This window comes from Cynocephalus volans, chromosome 8 (assembly GCF_027409185.1).
Source record: "Cynocephalus volans isolate mCynVol1 chromosome 8, mCynVol1.pri, whole genome shotgun sequence".
Classification (NCBI taxonomy): Eukaryota; Metazoa; Chordata; class Mammalia; order Dermoptera; family Cynocephalidae; genus Cynocephalus; species Cynocephalus volans.
The window spans coordinates 44,194,516-44,217,695 of record NC_084467.1 but is presented as its reverse complement, the minus strand read 5'-3'; the positions used below and the strand labels follow the sequence as shown (position 1 = coordinate 44,217,695).

Here is a 23,180-nt window from a genome sequence, read left to right as displayed (position 1 = left end):
GTGAATTTATTATAGGCAGGAATTACAGGCATAATTCAGTGTGAATCCCTAATATCTGGTAAGGGGGCAGGTATCTGATGTGTACTCTACACAATATTAATCAAATGAATGACTTATCTCATTACATACATAAATTGAAAGTCACAAAAAGGGAGTCTCTTATTTGAGTTTTCCATGTACTACTACTGTTCAAACATCTCATGCCAAGATTTTAACAAGAAGCTCTTAAATGGGTTTTTTGCCTCCAGTCCTCCCTAAGACATTATTTATATCTATTAAAGCTTTTAGGCTTCCAGTCAAGATGGCAGAATAGATGGTCCCCAGCATCACTCTCTTCCACAAATCAACCAATTTACAACTATAAAAAAGCAGCAACAGCCAAGGTGGGGCTGCTAGAGCTCAAGGGAAGAGGAGGAGAGACCTATGGAGTTCATGAAGGTGGGAGAAGCCACAAGGAGAGAAAGAAAAAACTGCTTGGAGCACTTTGGGCAGTGGCCACTTTAATGCTGAGTACATGGAGCAGGAGCCAGCAAAAGCCACAGCTGCGCCCTTCAGATGGAATTTCTTGGAGGTGGCAGGGAGAAGGGGGCCTTGGTGGCCCCCAGGACAGCAAAACCACTAATAGGGTTCCCGTGGACCCACACAGGAGCGAAGAGCCACAACAACTGAAAAAAAGGAGCCATTCAGAGGCCAGTGAGTCATCGCAAGAGACCGGCACATAGTCTGTCCCATAGGAAGTATTTGCAGCATGGGCAGTGGGGGAGATGGGCCCACTGGGAGAACACTGGGACACAGCAAGGACAGCTGATCTGGCCCCCAATCAGCACAGGACCACTCAGAGGAGAATGGTCGGGAATGCAGAATTGCATGGGGTGCAGTTTGATGAAAAGACTCAGGCCCTGATCAGAGTTTCTACACAACCCAGGTGCACTGGGTCTCTGGAGAGCTGCCAAGTACCTGTAAGGTCAACCATTAAACCCTGAGCTGCACAAAAAGCCTTCCCTAGGGAAACAGCAGCAAAGCAGCAATTTAGCTCAACCACACAGCTCAAGAACTGGTTCCCACAGGAAGTTCCCCCATTTTAGAAGTAAGCAAAGGACAAAAAATTAGTTCCGGCCCAGGCACACCACCAGCACCTCAGGGCCCACCAAGGGACCTGAGGCATGGAACTGCGGACCAGACCCCCACCCACAACCAGGCACATCGCCAGTGCCTCAAGGCCTGCCTGGAGACCTGAGGCATGGATCTGGGGTTTGGACCCCCTGCTCACATCCAGGCACAGCACCAGTGCCACGGGGCCAGCCTGGGGACCTGAGGCTTAGAACCGTGGACTGGCTCCCCTCATACAACCAGGCACACCACCAGTGCCTCAGGGCCCGCCCAGGGCCTGAGGCATGGAGCCAGGGACTAGACCACCCCCCACAACCAGGCACACCTCCAGCACCAAGGAACATGCCAAAAACATCACCTCCATGTGGGAGGCCCACCACAGTAACCACTGCTGCCACAAAAGTGGCTAGACGTCACAACCACCACACAGATGGTCCACTAGCCACTGGAGTGCATCGACACAAGGAGAGCCACCAGCAGGGACCAAAAAAAGGAAGAGGATGTCTTTCTCCACAAAGCCCATTCCAGAGCGAAAGAAGAATCATCTGCTCTATGTTAATATTGGGGGACCTAAACACACATCTCAGCATTGGACAGATCATCTAGGCAAAAAATCAACAGAGTAACCATTACTCTTTCAGAGGGAGAAAGAAATATAGGGTTATCAGTGGTAGGAGGGGGGAGGGAGGTGGGAAAGGCAGAGATTGGACAAGGGGCATAAAGAATAAGTACAACTTGTAAAAATATATATACTAATAATATTGATTTGATCAACATATGCCAACACTGAACCCTAAAATTATGTATAATCAATTACGGTTCAATAAAAATTTTTTAAAAAAACAAAAAAAATAAAGCTTTTAAAACTTTTGACTATTATTATTTCCTCAACTTACTATAAGCAAGCAAAATCATATATCAGCTATTTAAATTATATACTTATATATAATTATATATTATATACCCCAATGCATCTAGGACAATGTTATGCCTCTAATAGAGTCTCTGCATTTTCTTCATAAATAAAAATCACAGAATTTTAGAACTAGATAGGATCTTAATTCATATGTGGGTCCCAATAGTTCAAGTAATTTGCCTAAATTCACAAGAGAGTTTACAAGTTAGATCTTAGGTCACTGACTCAGGGCTCTTTCCATCTGTTAAGGAGTAAAGCTGACTCTATGAAAAGAAATGAATACATCCATTTCAAAGTAACAAAAAGAGGGCCGAGCCCGTGGCTCACTCGGGAGAGTATGGCGCTGGGAGCGCCGAGGCCGCGGGTTCGGATCCCATATAGGGATGGCCGGTTTGCTCACTGGGTGAGCGTGGTGCTGACAACACCAAGTCAAGGGTTAAGATCCCCTTACCGGTCATCTTTAAAAAAAAAAAAAGTAACAAAAAGAATTAAAATAAATAAATAAATAAAATGTCAGAAGATACACAATGCTGCCTAAAAACAATAAAAGTGAATACTATCTAGTGGCCTGCATAGAGGAGATAATAGACTTACCCTGACAATGAAGAGCTCAGCACCAAGCTGTGCAGTTTGTTCTGTAGAAAGCTATAAAGAAGCATAAGACAAAGTAAATGTCCACAAATTTACCAGTGTGAGTTTGATATCATTCATTAAAACAGACTCCAAATGTCAGAATAAAATTTCTGATCAACCTGGAATTCTGTAATATCAAATGCAGCCTCAATAAGTAGGCTGGCAGAGAGGCATGTTTATCTTTCTGGAACATAGATTTACAGGAAAATTGTAATTACAATGGGAAATAGCTGCCTACAGAAAATTACTCAGCAAGTATTCAGGTACCTTGGCAGCCAGGATAGAAATGATAGCAACTGCCATCCTTTGCATGTTTTGATCCTCATGGTTGCAGAGCCACTGCATGACAAGCTTGGCTGCTTCAAACCTGAAAACACACAAAAGTTTTCATAAATTAATCCTGGAGGCCCAGGCACACTTTCAAAGTTCCAGCTGGGAACTGATGCTACAATTTAGGTAGGTAAGAAGGAAAGGGAAAATTCCTTTTAACTGATAAAGAATAACATTCACACAGTGTTTTAGAGGGGACACTTTACTAATTGATACTATTTTGTAAAGAAACAAGAGGTTGGAGAATGCTGTCAAAACTACCTGGTATTTCATCTTCTAGAATTATAATAGCACTTCTATGTTTTTATTCTCTATTTGTATACTGTAGTGATTTCTATACTGTAGTTGCAATTTAAGTATTTTCTGGGTTCCTCATAGCACCTAGCACAATGGGGATAGCCAATTCATTCACAAATATTTATTGTACCCTGCTTTGTGCCACATAGTGTTCTTAGTGCTGGAGACAGAGTAGTAAACAAAACAGAAAAATATTCCCGCTCTAATAGAGCTTACTCTAGAGAGGAGGACAGATAATAAGTCAGATAAATAAGTAAAATACATAGTATGGTTAGGTACTAACGTATGCGATGGAGGAAAAAAAATATTAAGCAGAGAAAGAGAGAATATTAAGAAAGAGAAATGTTGAAATTTATGTAGGGTGGCTAGTGAAGGCCTCACTGAAACTTTTGAAGTGAGACAGCTAGCCATGTGAATATCTAGGGGAAAAGCATTCCAAGCAGAAAGAATGAGAAAGACAACACTCCTGAAGTAAGGGTGTACCTGGAGGTTTTAAGAAATAGAATGGAGGTCAGAGCAGAGGGAACAAGGGGAAAGATTCTAAGACACAAAGTCAGAGGTAACAGGCGAGCAAAATCAGATAGAGTCTTAAGCTTCAGGAGGTCAAGGACAGAAGCAGGAGAGCGATTCAGAGGCTACTGCAATAATTCAGGGGAGAAACCACTTTTAGTCCACTCTGAGTGGTAGAAATGGAAGTGAAGAAAAATGGTTACATTCTGGATATATTTTGAATATAGAGCTCAATTTGCAAAAGGACTGAATGTGGGATATGAGACAAGGAGAGGAATCAACAAGATAACTCCAAAGACTGTATTTGATTATTTTACCCATAATCTCATCTTTCAAGACTCTGCTCAAATATCACTTCCTTTGAAAAGCTTTCATTGGCAAGTTTATCAGTGCCTTTTCAGCTTCTTAGCACTTTATTTATAACTGCCAGATCTGTGATCATCTATAGACTCACCTGAATCCCCCACTGGCCTGTGAGCTCCTTGAAGGAAGAGACCATACCCTGTTTAGCCCTTTATGCCAAGCACCCAATACAGTGATTGACACAAAAATATGGCTTAATACATGTTGGCTGAATGATTACATTGAGGTAGATTAGTGCTCTGCAACTTCCCTCAAGTTTACTATCACCTTCTTTCTATTCCCAAGGCTATCTCCAAGTCCCATTACTGGAATTCTTCCACAGTAGATTCCTAATGGGCTTTTCTTTTTCTTTTTTCTTTTTTTTTTGTCCTTTTCGTGACCAGCACTCGGCCAGTCCTATATAGGATCCGAACCTGCGGCGGGAGCGTCGCAGCGCTCCCAGCGCCGCACTCTACCAAGTGCGCCACGGGCTCGGCCTCCTAATGGGCTTTTCTGTCTCCATTGCTTTCCCTTCAATTTGTGCCTGCATACTATAATAAATAAACCTGTCAGAGGACTTAGGTATGAGTACACTCCTGTACTCACAGCATTCTAGAACTCTAGCATGGGCCCATACTTCCAAATCCTTCTTTTTTCCTGCCTACTCTATGCTTACTGCCCTCACACATGCCCACAATTAAGAGGTAATATAGCCTAGTGGTTAAGAGTACAGATTCTGAAGTCAGTCCTGGGTTTGAATTCTAGTTCCAATTAATGTTAATGATAATAATAAAATAAATTATTATATCATGTGAGGCAATGCAGTCAAGTTGTTAAGAACATCATACCCTTCGGAGTCAAATCTAAGCTCTTGATGAAAGTTAATTTTTACTAATATTATTATTATTGACTTCCTCTGTGTGGTTCGCACAACATAAAATAACTCAACCAGCTCTCATCTTTAAAGAAACATAACATGAATGTAAAAAATGGAAGCTCTAGAGTCAGTCTCAGTTTAAACCTAGACCCTGCTACTTACTATTTTTTTTTACTTTGAGTAAGTTACTAAACCTTTCTGCAACTGTCCCCTCATCTGTAAAATGAAGATTATGAAAGTAACAATCTCACAGGATTGTTGTGAAAAGTAAATAAGAATAAGTAAAACACTTTAGCACAGTGCCTGGCAATAGTAAGTGCTTCACATATGTTAGCTGTTATCTTTATTATCTCAAGTGCTATCACTAACATGAAGCCTTTAATGATCATCAATCAGATGGAATCTTTCCTTCCTTGTCTGGGGGCTCAACGCATTCCACTGACACTTATTCTATGATAAATTCTGCCTCATGTTGTACTTATTTAATCATTCATCCATCCATTCATTAAACATCCACTTAAAAACTAGAGACAAAGAAATGAACCATTCACAGCCTCTGACCACAAAGAACCTCAATTCTAGCAGAGTGTACTGACTGGATCAAAGGTAGGCAAACTATATAGCCTGTAGGCCTAGATGCCTGTTTTGTATAATTTTACTGGAACATAGCCACACCCATTCATTCATTTCCAAGGTGTGAAGGTTAATTCTAGGTGTCAACTTGATGAAATTAAGGAATGCCAAGAACCCTGGTAAAGCTATCTTTTTAGGTGTATCCATGAGGGTGTTTCCAGCAGAGATTAGTATGAGAGCCTGAGTGGACGAGGTGGAAAAGACCCACCCTCAATGTGCATGGGAACCATCTGTAGGAAAGCGAATATAAATAGTCAGTGTCTATCAGGGATTCAGAATCTTGCTGAGCATTTGATGTAAACATGCATGTACACCCAGGTATTCCTTGGTTATTGTCTAATGTAATTGCGCATGTGTGCCCAGGTGTTCCTGGGTTGTCTGACTCACACCCAGGTGTCCTGGAATATCAGATTTGAGTATAAAGGACTAGTGGCTCTGATCCACAGGGTACCTACCCGCCCACCCTTGGGATGCCCCAGGTAGACTGCTACTGCTGCTGGAGGCTGTTGCTGCCAGGACCACCAGGATGCTCCAGGAGGCTGCCACCTGCACTGCTGCTGGATTTGCTATAAGCTTCTCCTGCTGCTGAGGAAGCTGAAGACTGAGCTTGTGTCATCTGCTAATGGCTTCCGGGATCTTTCCCAATTACCTTGCTCATGGACCTGCATGTGAGGGGTCTGGTGACCCAGCCTGGCACATGAGGGGTCCAGTGACCCAGCCTGGCATGTAAGGGGTCTGTGGTATGAAGGGTCTGTGGGCCCTAGCAATACAATTGGCTACATGAGCAGTGTTGGGAAAATATAGAGAAATGGTCAAGGCCCCTCAGATGTTCAGAATCTTGCCAAGCATCTAATGTAAATATTCACATGCGCCCAGGTATTCCTTGTTTGTCTGATGTAGATGCACATGGGCACCCAAGTGTTTTAGGTTATGGACTTAAATATAAAGGATTAATGGTTCTGATACACGGCTCTTCTCAGGATGCTCAGGGAAGCCACTAGGGTGGCTGCTCCTAGCTCTGAATAAAGCCTATTAATTTTTCACCCACTGCTCCCAGGACTTTTTCCTATTACCTACCTCGTAGTCCTGAGTGTGGAGGGTTTGTCACCCAGTCTGTACAAGGGGCTCGAGGGGTCTGTGAGCCCTAGCCCTAGCTCTACAATTGGCGTAGTTAGCAGGATTTTGACTTTAGCCCTAGCTCTACAACTGGCGTAGTTGTGGCAGGATTCTGGGCAGGTAAAAGAGCCCGGCAATTGGCGTCATGGGTAGGATGCCAAGCAGGTAAAGAAGCAGAAAGCCCTTTGAGAGGGGAAGGAAACGTGGCTACCCTTCGGTATTTGGTGCCTGGTGGCTGCTTTCCTGTTGAACAGGGTCTGGCTGTTGTTTGCTGTACTGCGAGCCAACATGGACCAGAAACCCCATGAAACATTACATTTTCAAGATTTGCAGCAGAGAGCAGACAGGTTGGAAGTGCAAGTACATACCCTGGAGGCTGAAGTCACTCCTGCTTCCGACACCTGGAAGATGACGAAGCCAGTGGTGAGTTGGGGGAGACCATGCGTCTCCAGGCACAACCTGTGGTGCATCAGAAAGTGAGGCACAAGCAGCCTATGGGACCAGGCGGACAACCGGCAGGCAATCCACAGGTGACCCAACTCACTACCTATGTCCCATATACCCAGGTTGAATTAGTTGACTTGGGGAGACAGTTCTGGCAGAAACAGGGGGAGCCCCTGGCTGCTTGGCTGCTGTGTTTATGCGACCTAGGGGTGGACAGTGTGATATGCTCTGGTGAGGAGATGGAAAAATTGGCCTCCATTAGCATGCACCCATCCCTGAGGCAGTAGCTACAGAATAGGGCAGATATGCACAAGGGCCAGGTAATCGCTCCTTAATGGAATGGGTGAATGCAGCTGCCTGAATGGTGTGGGCGAATGCTGGAGAACTGCCCAAGACTGTGAATAAATGGCAAACATATGCTGAGTTGGTCCAAATAATTCGGGAGCTGAGGATGCAGCAGTCCATGTTTAATGTGAACACTCATGGCCCGGACAATGAAAGTTTTACAGGTAGATGAGAGACACAGTGCTGCAAAATGCCTTGTCAATGTCCTTTGGGTCACTGATGGCCATACTGGCCCCATACATTGGTCATCCTATACATGAAGTAACGACCATGATAGCTGGCCTGGGTGAAGTAGAGGATAGCAGACAAGCAAAAGGGGTCCGAAAGGTGGCTAACACCAAACCCCAAGAAATGCTCGAAATTTTATCCCAAGGGGACCAAGCAAGACTAGCTGTAAGCAGATGTGGCTTGACTTGCTTGCAGCAGGGGCTGATAGTAAGAAAATTGGCCAGCAGCCAAATGTGGTCCTGTTTGCCTTGTGGCAGCAATTGCACCCTGAACAGCGTTCCACTAAACATCCAGAAACAGGCAGCAAGGTACGTTTAGTGGATTTAAAGGATTTTTTTGGTTGCTCCCAAGGAGGCAGATGAAATGTTCCATTTTGATTAGGGAACAGGCAAGGTACTTGTCTTTTGGGGGCAAGCGAGGACCGGAGGCCTCACGCTGAATTGGCAATACATCGGTCAAGGACAAATGTGCAGTGTGTTTTGGTGTTGGTAGATACAGGCACAGAATGTAGCCTGATAGATGGCAATCCAGATAAGTTTCCAGGGGCCACAGTTTGTGTAGATAGCTACACAGGATATACTATTGAAATCAAAGCTGTGTCACTGCCATTGGGCATAGGATGATTGCCCCTCGTGTGTATACTTTATATATATCTCCAGTAGATGAATACATCTTGAGTATGGATGTACTTTATGGTTTCCACCTGCAAACAACAGTTGGAGAGTTTCAGCTGTGAATACGGACAGTAAAGCCTGTGTTATGGGGATATGCTAAACATGACCCACAGGTGTTACCCAAGCCCAGATGTGTAGTTAATGTAAAGCAATATCACCTACCGGGAGGACATGCAGAGATAGGTGCCACTATATTGGAGTTAGAGAAAGTTGGTATTGTCATCTGGCTCATAGCCCATTTAATGCTCCAGTATGGCCAGCAAAAAACCCTGATGGTAGCTGGAGAATGACTGTAGACTACTGAGAACTAAACAAAATAGTACCTCCTTTGCATGCAGCTGTGCCTTCAGTTCAGAACTTGATGGATCAGCTGACAGCTCAGCTGGGAACTTATCATTATGTACTGGATCTTGCAAATGCTTTTTTCTCTATTCCAATCTCAGCTGATAGCCAAGATCAGTTTGCCTTCAGCTGGGAAGGGAGGCAGTGGACCTTTCCGGTATTGCCCCAAGGTTATCTGCATAGCCCAACCATCTGTCACAGTTTAGTGGCTGGGGACCTAGCCAAGTGGACTAGGCCCAGCATGGTTACAATGTTTCACTACACTGATGATGTGTTACTAACCTCTGATTCTCTTGCAGATTTAATCCAGGCAGCTCCAACAGCTGCTAAGTCATTTGAAACAATGTGGGTGGGCTGTGAACACAGCCAAAGTGCAAGGACCTGGGATGTCAGTCAAATTCTTGGGAGTGGTCTGGTCGGGTAAGATGACAGTCATCCCAGAAGCTATTACAGACAAGATACAGGCATACCCTCACCCCACAACTGTAGCTCAGCTACAGACATATTTGGGACTTCTGGGGTATTGGATACCTTGTGTACCCCATATGGCCCAAATGGCATGCCCACTGTATGCATTAACAAAGAAAGGAGCCCCCTGGGATTGGACTGAGGAAGTAGAACAGGCTTACCAGGCTACAAAGAGGGCAATACAGCAAGTACAGGCTTTACAAGTGGCTGATCCTACTAAGCCTTTTGAATTAATGTACATATAACCCAAGAGGGGTTAGGATGGGGTTTGTGGCAGAGACAAGACCGATTCTGAATACCTGGAGGATTCTGGTCTCAGCTCTCGAAGGGTGCTGAAGTGAGTTATTCTCTAACAGAAAAACAGTTAGCAGCTGTGTATTCTGCCTTGATGGCCACTGAAGCTATCACAGGAACTGCCAAAGTCCTAGTAAGGATGACATACCCCATACTAGGTTGGCTAAGCACATGGGCAACCAACCCTAAAACGGGTGTAGCTCAGACTCCACTCAGTCTTAATGGGGAGCATATATAGAACAAAGAAACACTGTGTTAACAAGTCCTCTGTCCAAAGAGTTGCAAACTGTGCTAGGCCCAGTAGAGGTTGTGGAGGAAACTTTGACACAACCCTTACCCATGGAAGTGGAGACTATACCTTTCCATGAGGGACAGGGACCTATCACAGAGCAAGCTTGGTATACAGATGGCTCTAGCATGGAACCCTCAGCCCTTAACAGATACTATGTGGTATGAAAATGGCACAGGGCAAAGCAGTCAATGGGCTGAACTGAGAGCAGTATGGATGGTGATAAAAAATGAGCCTGGGCCATTAACCATATATACTGACAGCTGGGCTGTGTACAAAGGTTTAACCCTTTGGATCTCTACTTAGAAATATCAACAGTGGATGGTAGGCCACCAACCCCTGTGGGGACAAGCCATATGGCAAGAGTTATGGGAACTGGGACATGAGAAAGAAGTAACTCTTTTCCATGTCACAGGACGCTTCCCCTTAGCCAGTCCAGGAAATGATGAAGCTGATGCCTTGGCTAAGGTAAGATGGCTGGAGAGAGCCCCAGCTGCTGATGTAGCCCAGTGGTTACATCAATGAATGCAGCATGCTGGCAGCAAAACCATGTGGATGGTGGCTCAAAGATGGGCCTTGCATCCAAAATGGGAAGATGTAGTGAATGCCTGTCATGTTTGTCCAGTATGTGCTTAAGAGAGTCCACACCCCTGGCGGGTGCCCCATACAGATGGGCAAATAACTCGAGGAAGGGTGCCCCTGACTCGATGGCAAGTGGACTTTGTTGGACCACTGCCAAGGTCAGAGAATTCCAGATACATCTTCACTGCTGTTGATATGGCTACTGGTCTTCTGTTTGTGAGGCCTTGTAAGGCCACAGACCAGGTAAACACTGTGAAAGCACTGAATAGCCTATGGCCATGTATGGCCAACCTGTAGTCATTGAGAGTGATAATGGAACCCACTTTACAGGACATGAGGTTCAGAGTGGGCTTCCCAGTTGTCTATTCAATGGAAGTTACATATGCCATATCATCCCCAAGCAGTGGAAATGACTGAACGGAACAATGGTCTTTTTAAAAAGGGACTAGGAGGGCTGGCCTGTGGCTCACTTGGGAGATTGTAGTACTGATAACACCAAGGTCATGGGTTCGGATCCCTACATAGGGATGGCTGGTTTGCTCACTTGGGAGAGTATGGTGCTGACAACACCAAGCCAAGGGTTAAGATCCCCTTACTGGTCATCTTTAAAAAAAAAAAAAAAAAGGACTAAGGCTATCTGCCCAACCCCCATCCCTGAAGGGGTGGACAGGGCGTTATGGCAGACAGTCAGGATTCTAAATGAGACCCTGCAAGGGCAGGCCCTCTCCAGTGGAAGCTCTGTTGCATAGGGCTGCAGCACCTATACAACTGCAAGTCACTACTAAAGATAAGCTTTTGAAGCCAGGATATGGCAAGAATGGAAATATTCTCTTACCATCCCCAACCTCTTTACAACATGGACAGACAGTACAATGGGAATGGCTTTGGAGAATAGAAGCCCCCCATATATACTGGGTAGGTCTAATAGGGCCTTGGGGGAAAGTACTAGAAGAAAACTTGCAAGTTTCACCTTGGATGACAAGTACCTGGCCTCCTCAAGTAAAGGTAACATGGCCGGGAACAGATAAGTGCTCTATTCCAAAGGGCACATTTTTATTATCATTATGGCCAATTATGAGTTACCCTATACTGTTACATGTAGAACCTACAGATCCAACAGTGTTAGCAGATAAAGTATGGTATCATAAGCCAGGTAAGATACCTATTCCTGTAACCATCCTTTCTCAGGATGGCAAACTGGCATGTATCTTACCAGAGGGGTGAGAACTCCCCCTATTGGTACCAATAACCCTTCTGTCTTTCTGCCTATAGTGTTCTGGCTGTGGGCACCAGAGTCGACTGAGTACATATATACGTTCGTGTGACCAATGTGATGGTTTACTGAATATGCACTGAACTGCCCATCAGTATGACTACAGGAGTCACACCAATGATGATTACTAACTGGACATGTGCAGCTAATAGTTACAAGGACAGAACTACAAGCCTTAAGGCATAATGAATAAACAATAGGTTATATAAATGTAGAGGTCATTTATCCTCGCTAAGGGAACATTGCGGAAGATTCTGAACATGTAGATTGTACGGTGAGGGACCCTGAAGGGGTGGACTGTTGGGAAAATATAGAGAAATGGTCAGGGCCCCTCAGATGTTCAGAATCTTGCCAAGCATTTAATGTAAATATTCACATGTGCCCAGGTGTTCCTTGTTTGTCTGATGTAGATGCACATGGGCACCCAGGTGTTTTGGGTTATGGACTTAAGTATAAAGGACTAACGGTTCTTGACACAGGGCGCTTCTTGGGACACTCTGGGAAGCCACTAGGGTGGCTGCTCCTAGCTCTGAATAAAGCCTATTAATTTTTCACCCACTGCTCCCAGGACTTTTTCCTATTACCCAGCTCATAGACCTGAGTGTGGAGGGTTTGTCACCCAGTCAGTACAAGGGGCTCGAGGGGTCTGTGAGCCCTAGCCCTAGCTCTGCAAGCAGGATTCCAACAATTGTCTTAGCAATACACCATCCAATCCACTGGGGCCCAGAGAGAACAAAAGACAGAAAAAAGGTGAATCTCTCTATCTACTGGAGGTGGGATACACTCTTCTCTCTTGTCCCTGGACATTAGAACTTGCGACTTTTCAGCTTTGGGTTCCAGGACTTAGAACAAGGACACCATCGTCTACCCTGGTTTTGAGGCCTCCGTACTTAGACCACACTACCAGCATCTAGCTTGCAGATGGCCTGTCATGGGACTTCTCTTCACAATTGTGTGAGCCAATGCCCTAATAAATCCCCTCTCATATATATATAACATATCCTATTGATTCTGTCTCTCTGGAGAACCCTGACTAATACATGTGGGGTCTTCAAAAAGTTCATGGAAAGATTCACATTATCTTTTAATTCTATTTTTCCGTGAACTTTTTGAAGTACCCTCATATTGTCTATGGCTGCTTTTGAGGTACAATGGCAGAGTTAAGTAGTTACAACAGAGACCCTATGGCCCACAAGCCTAAAATATTTACAATCTAGCTCTTTTAAGAAAATGTTTGCCAACCTCTGGGCCAGCTTACATAATCTTCTTTAGGAGAGTATGTCTTTCCTACCTTTGACTTACTTGCAGTGATCAGTCCAGAGGCTCAATATTTATAAAACAAAATTAGCAAACTATATCAGAATATATAGTTATATTTTATCTAAATTATTTCAAATAATTAATGGTAAACCCCATTCCTTATCCAGGCCAGATAACAGTATACTCTCTCACCCAAATAAAAGTAAATCATAGTAAAATTGCTGCTTGAGAAACACACTTTTTCATTAAATCATTAAGTATAACTTTCCTTTTCAAAATGCCATCATTAAAAAATTGTATTCTAGGGCCGGCCCGTGGCTCACTCGGGAGAGTGCGGTGCTGATAACACCAAGGCCCCGGGTTCGGATCCCATATACGGATGGCCGGTTTGCTCACTGGCTGAGCGTGGTGCTGACAACACCAAGTCAAGGGTTAAGATCCCCTTACCGGTCATCTTTTTAAAAAAAAAAAAAAAAAAAAAAATTGTATTCTAAAACAATAAAATGAAAAAAGAAAACTTTTTAACTCCCAAATTACATCTTAAGAAACAAGGGACCCCCTTTATACTTAACGGAATTCAGCTATATGGCCTCCCCTAACCTCTGCTTAAAAAGTTTCTTCCATAGTTTGCTACCAAATGATGATAATAAGAGGTATGTTACAGAGAAAAGAACACTGGACCTAGAACTAGAAGACCTCAGTCTTTCTACCTTTGCAGTTATTAGTAACAAAACCATGGGCAAGACACTGAATCTCTCTGCCTGTTTCTCCACCTTTTGAATGGCGATAATAATGCTCATAGCCCACAATATTGTGTGAATATTATGAAAACTATGACCAATATAAATTCTTAACCAAAGGGCTATGAAAACAGAGGCCAATCCAGGGCTATCACTTGCCTGTTAAATGGAACATCTTGAAGGATCCGGTCACTGCACAGTGAAAGGAGGCAATTCTTCTGTAACTAAAGAATCAAAGGGAAAAAAAATCCTCAGTAAAATATCACTTTGTTATCTTTTAACCAGAGGTAGTCTATAAAAAAAAAAGAAGACTGATAACACCAGTTGCTTCTATTTATTTTTGTCAGCTGGTCGGTAAGGGGATCTGAACTCTTGACCTTGGTGTTACAAAACTGCTCTAACTGAGCTAACACACCCGTTACTTCTTACCACCTCCACTCTGCCCACGTACTATTGAAAGACTGATTCCCAGTGCACAAGTTTACTGACACGTTTTGTCTTTTCCATTAGATGAGAAATAGGATACTAATAGGATAATTCCAACTAATCTCCCTCCCTTCTGGTGGCCACTGAAGTAAACCTGTCTTTTGTGTTTTTGATTTGAAGAGGATAACAACAGCTAAAAGTTTTGTCTGGTGACATACCATTGAGGAATTTAAGCCAGCTTGCTTTGAAGACAGCCTGACTAACCTAGAGTACCTGGGACTAGCATTCTACACATTGGCCTCTAAATAGTGACTGAGACTTGGCTCTATCTTTCAAATAAAACTTAGACTAGTACAATTAAGAGTAAATGAAAATATGAATCATTCATCCACAGAGTAAAGGTATACCACAGAAAGGTGATTCAGGTTATTCCCGTAAGGCAAAATAAGAAATTTAAGGTATGGGTTTTAAAAAATGTCCTGTTGCATACTACTAATTTTTTGAATTTGGAAAAATTGGTTTTTTAATATTTTTAAATACTTTCTGTGTGTAGTTGGAAAATCTCTTATCCAAAAAAGACTTAAGGGCCGAGCCCATGGCGCACTCGGGAGAGTGCAGCGCTGGGAGCGCAGCGACGCTCCCTCCGCAGGTTCGGATCCTATATAGGACTGGCCGGTGCACTCACTGGCTGAGTGCCAGTCACGACAAAGACAAAAAAAAAAAAAAAAAAGACTTAATATAAGGGAGTTCAATCATAAAAGCAAAACTCGGATTAATGGGTTAGATAAAGCTTGCAAGAAGTAGAAAAACAGATATAAAACCAACATCCTATTTGCTTCATGGAAGATGTATAGAGATTATATAATAGAAGGAATGGTACAGAAAAGACTAAGTAATACCAAGTCCCAGGCAGATATATAGAACAAATCAGGTACAAGTATAATTAATTAAGAGGGTTTCTCAGGAAGTTTTATATTCACCACAGATGGTTAAGGTAATCGAATGAATCTGCTTGAGGATCAAATTAACTCCCGTAAAAGCTGAATAGCTTGCTGGCAGATGAGTGAGTGAGGGAGTACCTTACCCACTACACCGCCTTTCTCTTCATTTCTCTCCCTAAATGAACACAATAATTTTGTACAGAATCCATCAAAATAAGAGAGGCAATAATGCTATTCCAATTACCTCTGTGTGGAAAGCCCGTTCCTCCTTTACCTGGAACACTCCTAATTTTCCTTCACAATCCAGCTCAGGGTAGATATTATCTCTTTGAGGAAGGCTTCCTAATTTTCACATTGTCCTAAATGCCTCTCCTGGGCTCCCAATAGTACTTATTTCTACCTCAGTACTTGCCACACTATGCTATTTTAGGTGCTCCTGTGTCTGGATGCATAGAACTTAAGCACAGGTGCACACATTATGAATTCAATAAGGAGACACTAAGCTTAACGGAACTAATGGCTAAGTTGGTAACAGAAGATAAGTTTCACTGGATCTGTTGCTTTACTGCCTCTGAAAAGCACCACATGCAAATAACAAAAAGATGAAAATTTTTGCTGTAATCTTCAAGTTCTGCCCAGCTAGAGTTTTGATTTTTGGTGCTAGAGTGTGAACTATGCAAATATTCAAGAATTTTCTATGCTGGCATTCACCAAATCTGGCCCCGATCTGGCCCAACTCTAGATATTACTGGCCTTATCCTACACTGCCCTTCCTACACTGGAGTCACAAGCATCTGGCCCTTCCTGGAATGCCCTGCATGTTCAGATATAGGTCCCACTGCTTTTCTGCTTTTCTCTGCTTTTCCCCCATGTGAAATCCTATCCATTTTACGAGACGTGATGCAAATGTCACCTCCTCTTTGAAGTCTTGCCTGGTACCTTTGTCTATATCCCACTGGCAGAATTAATCATTCTCAAGTTTCTGTGGCAATTAGTTCAAATAGCTGAAGAGAATTTACATAATAGCTAATAGTATATGCAACTTTTCAACTAATTGGTGAGTTTTAAGGACTTTTTTTTGAGTCATTTCTTTTTTTGGTGGCTGGCCAGGTACAGGGATTGAACCCCATACCTCGGCGTTATTAGCACCATGCTCTAACCAACTGAGCCTATCAGTCAGCCTAATTGAGTCAATTTTAAATACTTTTACTAAATAAAAAATTTACAAAATGTATGTAGGCAAAAAAGCAGTGCTTCTCAAAATTTAATGTGTATACAAATCACCTGCAGATTCCTTATAAAATGATTCAGTAGGTTTGGGATAGGTTTGAGATTGTACATTACTAACTAGCTTTCAGGAGATGCCAACATAGCTGGTTAGCAGAACACACTTTGAGTAGAAAGAAATAACACAATGAATATCTATGTCCCTACCACCCCGTTTAAGAAAAAGAATATATCACTCATAGCACCATTAGCAAATCCTGTTTGCCCCCCTCTATTCCCTCTCATTTCCCCTGAGAGAAATTGGCCTGAATTTTGGGTTTAACAGTCTCTTGCTTTATAAAAAATTTTAAAATTTTTATTTATTTATTTATTTATTTATTTATTATACATACATGTGGGGTACAATGTTGATTTGCAATAATTGTGTACAATGTGTGGTGGTTAGATCAGCATAGTTAGCTTATTCATCATTACAATACGCAATCATTCTTTGTGTCCCCTGACTAATTCCTCGTTTGCCCCCGTCCCTCCCCACCTTGCTTTTTTTTTAAAACACATATTTATATCCCTAAATAATGCACTGCATAGTTTTGCAAGTTTTTGAAATGTAAGTAAATGGAATCACATGTATGTACTCTTCTGTGATTTTTTACACCCAATTTATAATTGAGATTGATCTAGGTTGCACTCTGGAGTTGTAATTCATTCAGCATTCACTGCTTTTAAGTATTCTGTTGCATGACTAAACCCAGGCTCATGGACATTTGGTGTTTCTGATTTGTTATTACACAGTGTTATTGTGAACATTCTTTTTAAAATATATACAGCTTATTGAGATATAATTCACATACCATACAATTCACCTATTTAAAGCATACAATTCAATGGATTTTAGTGTATTCACAGAATTGTGAAACCATCACATCAATTTTAGAACATTTTCATCACCCCAAAAAGAGACTTCATACCCATTACAGTCAGTCCCCATTTCCTCCCACCTGCATTTCCTAATGTTGTTTATTTGCATCTTCTCTCATTTTTCGTTGAGCAATTTTGCTAGTGATTTTTCAATATTATTAAATATGTTCAAAGAATTAATTCTTGGCATTGTTGATCCTCTCTAATCCAATGGTACATTTGTTTTTTATTTCATTTGTACTTTCACCTTTATTATTTTCTTCCTTCTACTTTCTTTGGGCTTGTTCTCTTGTTTCCCTAACATAGGCACGTTTATTTATAGCTCCCTTTTACTAAGGGTGTATCCCTTTGAGGAGAGGGTTATAGCTTTATGCTAGGAGTCTGTCTTCTACTATCTACCCGGCTTCATGAGACCATAAAAACCAAAGCCTAAATTTTATCTAGTTTGGCAACTGCCCTCAATGAGGGAAGCTGGCTATAATAATCCACTCACCAATTTGGGTTGCCATTTTTACTTAGTTTTGGTTTTGGGCCTCTCAAAAATACCCTCTTTGGGTATTTTTTACTAACTTGCCAACTCACTGCTCAATATCAAAAGACTTAAAAAATTCAAGCAGCATTTTTATTATTCATTCTGAGGACAGGACAGGTTATATGGTCTACCAAACTGCCAGACATGTCTTATTCATTTTTGTATCCCAGCATTTGATAGTGCTTATCCTAAAACAAATCCTCTGTGCCTGTTTGCTGAAATTATCCATAAACTCAAGATCTAGGTGGCAGGTGAGTTTTGTATGGCTTGCACTATTTCCCCAACATATGGATTTAAATCTTCTTAGCAAGGGAAGGTACTCTTTAATTGTTCACTTCTCTGTTGTCCTACACTCAGTCATACCACAAATTTATTACTGTATAGCCTCCAAAAATATTTGAATTTCCAGACTTGGTCTATTTCATTGAACTGTATGGAGGCAGAAGATGGATAGAAGGAGACACTGAAAGGACTGTTTGAATGGAAATTCACATATGCTCACTCACCTGCTGGTGATTGGGAAAATGTTCCATGGCTTTGAGCAGCAAATGGGTCACATCAGCCAGGAGTCGAACAGGCATTCCTGCAGCAAGATCCTGCTTGGTTAAGTTAAATACACAGGCGCTCGCAGCCAGTTGCACTGGCAAATTCATAGGGTGGTTTCTCATCCCAGTAACCACGAGCTGGAAAAAAATTAGTCCTCTTAATTCACCTTATAAATATAAGCCCTCCAAAAAGAGCAACATTACTTTGTTGATCTATAATAATCTCAAAGATGGGCTAGCCTGTGGCTCCCTCGGGAGAGTGTGGTGCTGATAACACCAAGGCCACGGGTTCGGATCCCATATAGGGATGGCCGGTTAGCTCACTGGGTGAGCGTGGTGCTGACAACACCAAGTCAAGGGTTAAGATCCCCTTACCAGTCATCTTTAAAAAAAAAAAAAAAATCTCAAAGATGTCTTAAGTATCTTTTTCATCATCATGTGCAAAGACCCTAGGACATAACAATTATTCATAAATAGTTCCTGCCCACCTGGCTGAGGCAGGTAGTCTGGTTGTTCATATCTAGAGATTCTTCTGTCTGATTCTTCTGCTAATGAATCTTTTCTACACAGGCAATTCATTTTTGTATTTCCAAGACCTAGTACGGTGACTGTTACATGGAAGTCAGTAAATAAACTCTCACTGACTTGCATAGACTAAACCTGAAGCAAACTTCATTCTCAAATCCCAACATTTAGTTCCTTGAAGACACTGCTGAAGTCAAAGTGCAATAAAATCCATTCACTTCACCCTGGCCTAGACAACAATTGCTCACCATTTCCTCTCTCCTCCAACCCCCAACAAATCCTTCCCATTCCTCTCTATCAGCTAAAGACATTGTTTCCAACTACACTAAGAAAACTAAAGCAACCAGAAAAGAACTTCAGATTCTCACTACCCCCTCACCAGCATACATATATACATATGCCACCTTCCTGATTTTTGGGCTCCTCCCTAAAGTTAATCCCTCCACTTATATGATAGATAGTTCCCTTCTTGTGTGCTCAGGACATCATTTCATCTATTTTCCCTTCTCATTCCTACAGTTTTTTATTCTGTGTTGGATCACTCATATGAGCATACAAACAACTATTATCTCTCCTATCTTAAAAAACAAAACAAGGCTTCTGGTCAAGATGGTGGACTAGACGGTCCCAAGTGTCACTCTCTCCCACAAATCAACAAATTTACAACTATGAAAACGCAATGACAGCCAAACTGGGGCCGCTAGAGCTCAGGGGAAAAGAAGGAGAGACCTATGGAGTGCATGAAGGCAGGCAAAACCACGATGAGAGAAAGAAAGGACCATTTCTACCATTTCGAATCCCAGCTGCTTCAAGGCTGGATCTGGTGAGCACATGGAGCAAGAGCTGGTAAAAGCTGCTACTATGCCCTTCCTATGATGTTGCTTGGAGGCGGCAAAGGAGTAGAGGGCCTTGGTGGCCCTCAGGCCAGCAAGACCACTAACAGTGTTCCCTTGGACCCACATAGGAGCAAGGAGCCATAATAACTGAAAAAAGGAGCTGCTCAGAGGCTGGTGAGTCATCGCAAGGGACCAAAGCATGGCCCATCCCATGGGAAGTGTTTGGAGTGCAGGTGGTGGGGGAGATGGGCCTACCGGGGAAACACTGAGGCATAGCAAGGACAGCTGATCAGTGCAGGCCCACTCAGTGGAGACTGGTCAGGAATACAGAACTGCAGGGTGAGTAGTTTGCAGGAAAAAGACACAGGCCCATACCAAAATTTCTATATAACCCAGGTATACTGGACCTCATGAGACCTGGGAGTACCTACAAAGTCAACCATTAAAACCTGAGCTGCACAAAAAGCCTTCCCCAGGGAATCAGCAGCAAAGTAGCAATTTACCTCAACCACAGGGTTCAAGTGCTGCTCCCCACAGGAAGTTCCCCCATTTTAGAAGTAACCAAAGGATAACAGATTAGTTTCAGTGCAGAGTTTAAGTGGCAGGAACAGAGGATAATACAACACAGAACTAAAAGAAAAAACAAAATACCCGCAGACCAGAGACAAAGTTTGATATTAACTAGTGTGTTATAGTTAGAAAGAACTATACAAAGAACACCTATAAAACTTAGAAGGACCGGAAGCCCCCTGGGCCCCCAAGCCAGGGAGCAGGGAGGGCCAGGGGCCTCAGCCAATGCTCTCCTGACACCTGCAACCAGCCCAGTGATGAACACCTAGCTGCCGCAGGAAGCGCCCCAGGCTCCTGAGCTAGGGAAGTGTGGGGCTGAGGGCTTCAGCCACACCCCCTGACATCTGCATTCAGCCCAGCAACGACCAAGTCACCACCAGAAGGCCCCTGGTCTCCCCTGCAGGAATGAGGGGGGTGCCACAGGCCTCAATCACACCCCCCTCCTTCATTCTTCTTGCACTCTATTTCCTTCCCTCTTTCCCTCTCCCCCTCCCACCCAACTGATCCACAACAACATCTTAGAATGTAAAAACAGACGGAGCCAGGGACCAACCCCTCCTCCCACAACCAGGCACACTGCCACTGCCATGGGGCCAGCCCAGTGTCCTGAGGCATGGAACCAAGGACTGACCCCTCCTCCTGCAACCAAGCACACTGCCACTGCCATGGGGCCCACCTGAGGTCCTGCGGCAAGGATCTGGGGACCAACCCCTCCTCCCGCAACCAGGCACGCTGCCGCCGCCACAGGGCTCAGGCATGGATCTGCAGACCAACCCCTCCTCCTGCAACCATGCAAGGAGCATGCCAAAAACACCAATTCCATGTGGGTGGCCCACCACATCCACAACAATAGCCATAGCTGCTGCAAAAGCAGCTAGACGCCACAGCCACCATGCAGAGGGCCCACCAGCCACTCAAGCACATTGACGCAAGGGGAGTCACCAGCAGAGACCAAAGAAAAGAAGAGGATGATTTTCTCCACAAAGACCATTCCAGCATGACGGAAGAAGAATCTACTCTATGATAATAGTAAGGGACCTGAACATACATCTCAGCATTGGACAGATCATCTAGGCAACAAATCAACAGAGTAAATTACTCTAAGGAGAGAAGAAATCTAGTGTTATTAGAGGTGGGAGGGGGGACGTAGAGGGGGGTGGGGAGAGATTAGATAAGGGGCATAAAGAATAAGTACAGTCTGTAATAATGTATATGCTAATGATATTGATTTGATCAACATACGTCAACTTCAAACCCCCAAAATATGTATAATCAATTACGATTCAATAAAAAAAAAGTATCTTCTAATACCACTTCCTCAGTGGTATTATCTTTGCTTCCCTTTGCAGCAAAACTCTTTACAGGAATTGCCTATATTCTTTAATTTCTCTCTGAATAAATGAATGAATGAAGATCAGGACTAGAGATCTGGTTTTTTGTTGTTCAGGTTCACAGTAACCAAAATCAAAAAGAAAAGTATATACCAAATGCCAGTATCTGGTATATATGAAGGTATATATGAAGGGAGTGACAGATGTTGGGCATAATATCCTAGGAACTGAAATGTTACTGGTTCCTATCCAAGCACCCCATTCTCAAAATTTAAGATAACTAGGGGGTCAAACCAATTCTGGATCTATCACTGACTTACTGTTACTTAACCTCACAGACCCTCAGTTTCACAGTCTGTAAAACAGAAGATAAAAACCTATCTCTTGAAATTTTTGTGCCCACTAAATGAGGTACCAAATATAATATAATCCTATACTCACTGGTTTTCAAAACTGAATGTGCATAGCATTATCTTGGAGGCTTACTAAAATACAGATTCCTGTGCCTAATCTAGCCCAACTGAATCTAATTTTCTTGAATCTAATAAGCAGAAATAAGCTTTTAAAAATAAATAATATGCCAGACTTCTAATGGTCAAAGGACCACATTTTGATAAACATTGCCCTAAGCGATCAATAAAATTAAGAATCTCCTTTCTTGTCCTTCAAAGGCTGTCTTGGTTAAAATATCTTAATCAGGGAATAATGTGAATCAGTTACAAAAGCACAGGAGGTTCATAAATGGCATGGAAAATTGCCTTACAGAATTCCAATATTGTACTTCTTTTATTTTTTTTTCGGAAGCTGGCTGGTATAAGAATCAAACCCTGGACCTTGGGGTTATCAAAACCATGCTCTAACCAACTGAGCTAACCAACAAGCCCTCCAATACTGTATTTCTAAAAAGACCCTTTATGGGAAGCAGTATAAGATTAACATACAATACAGTATCCTGATCCTAGTCATATACTTCCATTTTCTACTGTAGCTGGTAATAAAACATCATGGTGGTAGCTGGTTTTAGGCAATTAAATATGCACTGGAAGGCATTTATATTGCTTAAGGAGACTACTATAAAACTTCAATAACACTATGCAACTATGTCCTCTCTCATTTATGGCTAATAATTGAAATCACATATCAATCCCATTACAAATAAAAATCAATGACTAAATGCAGTTTTCACCAATTTTCTCCACAAAATCATCATCTAACCAAGGAGAGAATTTCAAAATCTCATATCTAGTTCCTTATTCTTACCTTTAAAATTTCTGGTTTTGTTTTTTCCATCACATGAGTCAGGCTAAAAAGATGAAATAGAGCTTCCCGGACAAAGAATGCCCGTTCACTGTACCGCTTCAATGCTTCTGCAATCTGAGTTTCATTGGCTTCTCCAGACACCTTTGAATGCAGCCAAAAGATTACCTTTTAGAATTCTTTTCAACACTATTTCTCTGTCTAAACATCAGTTGTATATATGGCATCCAGGACAGGTATGTAAGGCTTGAAACAAATGGGAATGATTACTTTCCAACTCATCCAGAATAGTCACCCTAAAGAGGTATATTCATCTTGAAGAGATGTATATTAGACAGGCTTAGAACCAAACACTTTCTCAGCAAAAAG

The 23,180-nt window shown here is 42.6% G+C and overlaps 1 protein-coding gene across 2 annotated transcripts in view; it reads right to left on the bottom strand.

Moving 5' to 3' along the window:
* Positions 1 to 23,180, bottom strand: part of ZYG11B (zyg-11 family member B, cell cycle regulator) — a 95,924-nt gene that overhangs the window by 32,594 nt on the left and 40,150 nt on the right. For both annotated transcript variants that reach the window (XM_063106939.1, XM_063106938.1), the window contains exons 4-8: positions 22,815 to 22,955; positions 18,254 to 18,430; positions 13,863 to 13,927; positions 2,927 to 3,026; positions 2,621 to 2,671 (exon numbers count right to left, since the gene is read on the bottom strand). In XM_063106939.1, the coding sequence (XP_062963009.1) occupies positions 2,621 to 2,671; positions 2,927 to 3,026; positions 13,863 to 13,927; positions 18,254 to 18,430; positions 22,815 to 22,955 (534 nt within the window). The remainder of the gene's footprint in view (positions 1 to 2,620; positions 2,672 to 2,926; positions 3,027 to 13,862; positions 13,928 to 18,253; positions 18,431 to 22,814; positions 22,956 to 23,180) is intronic.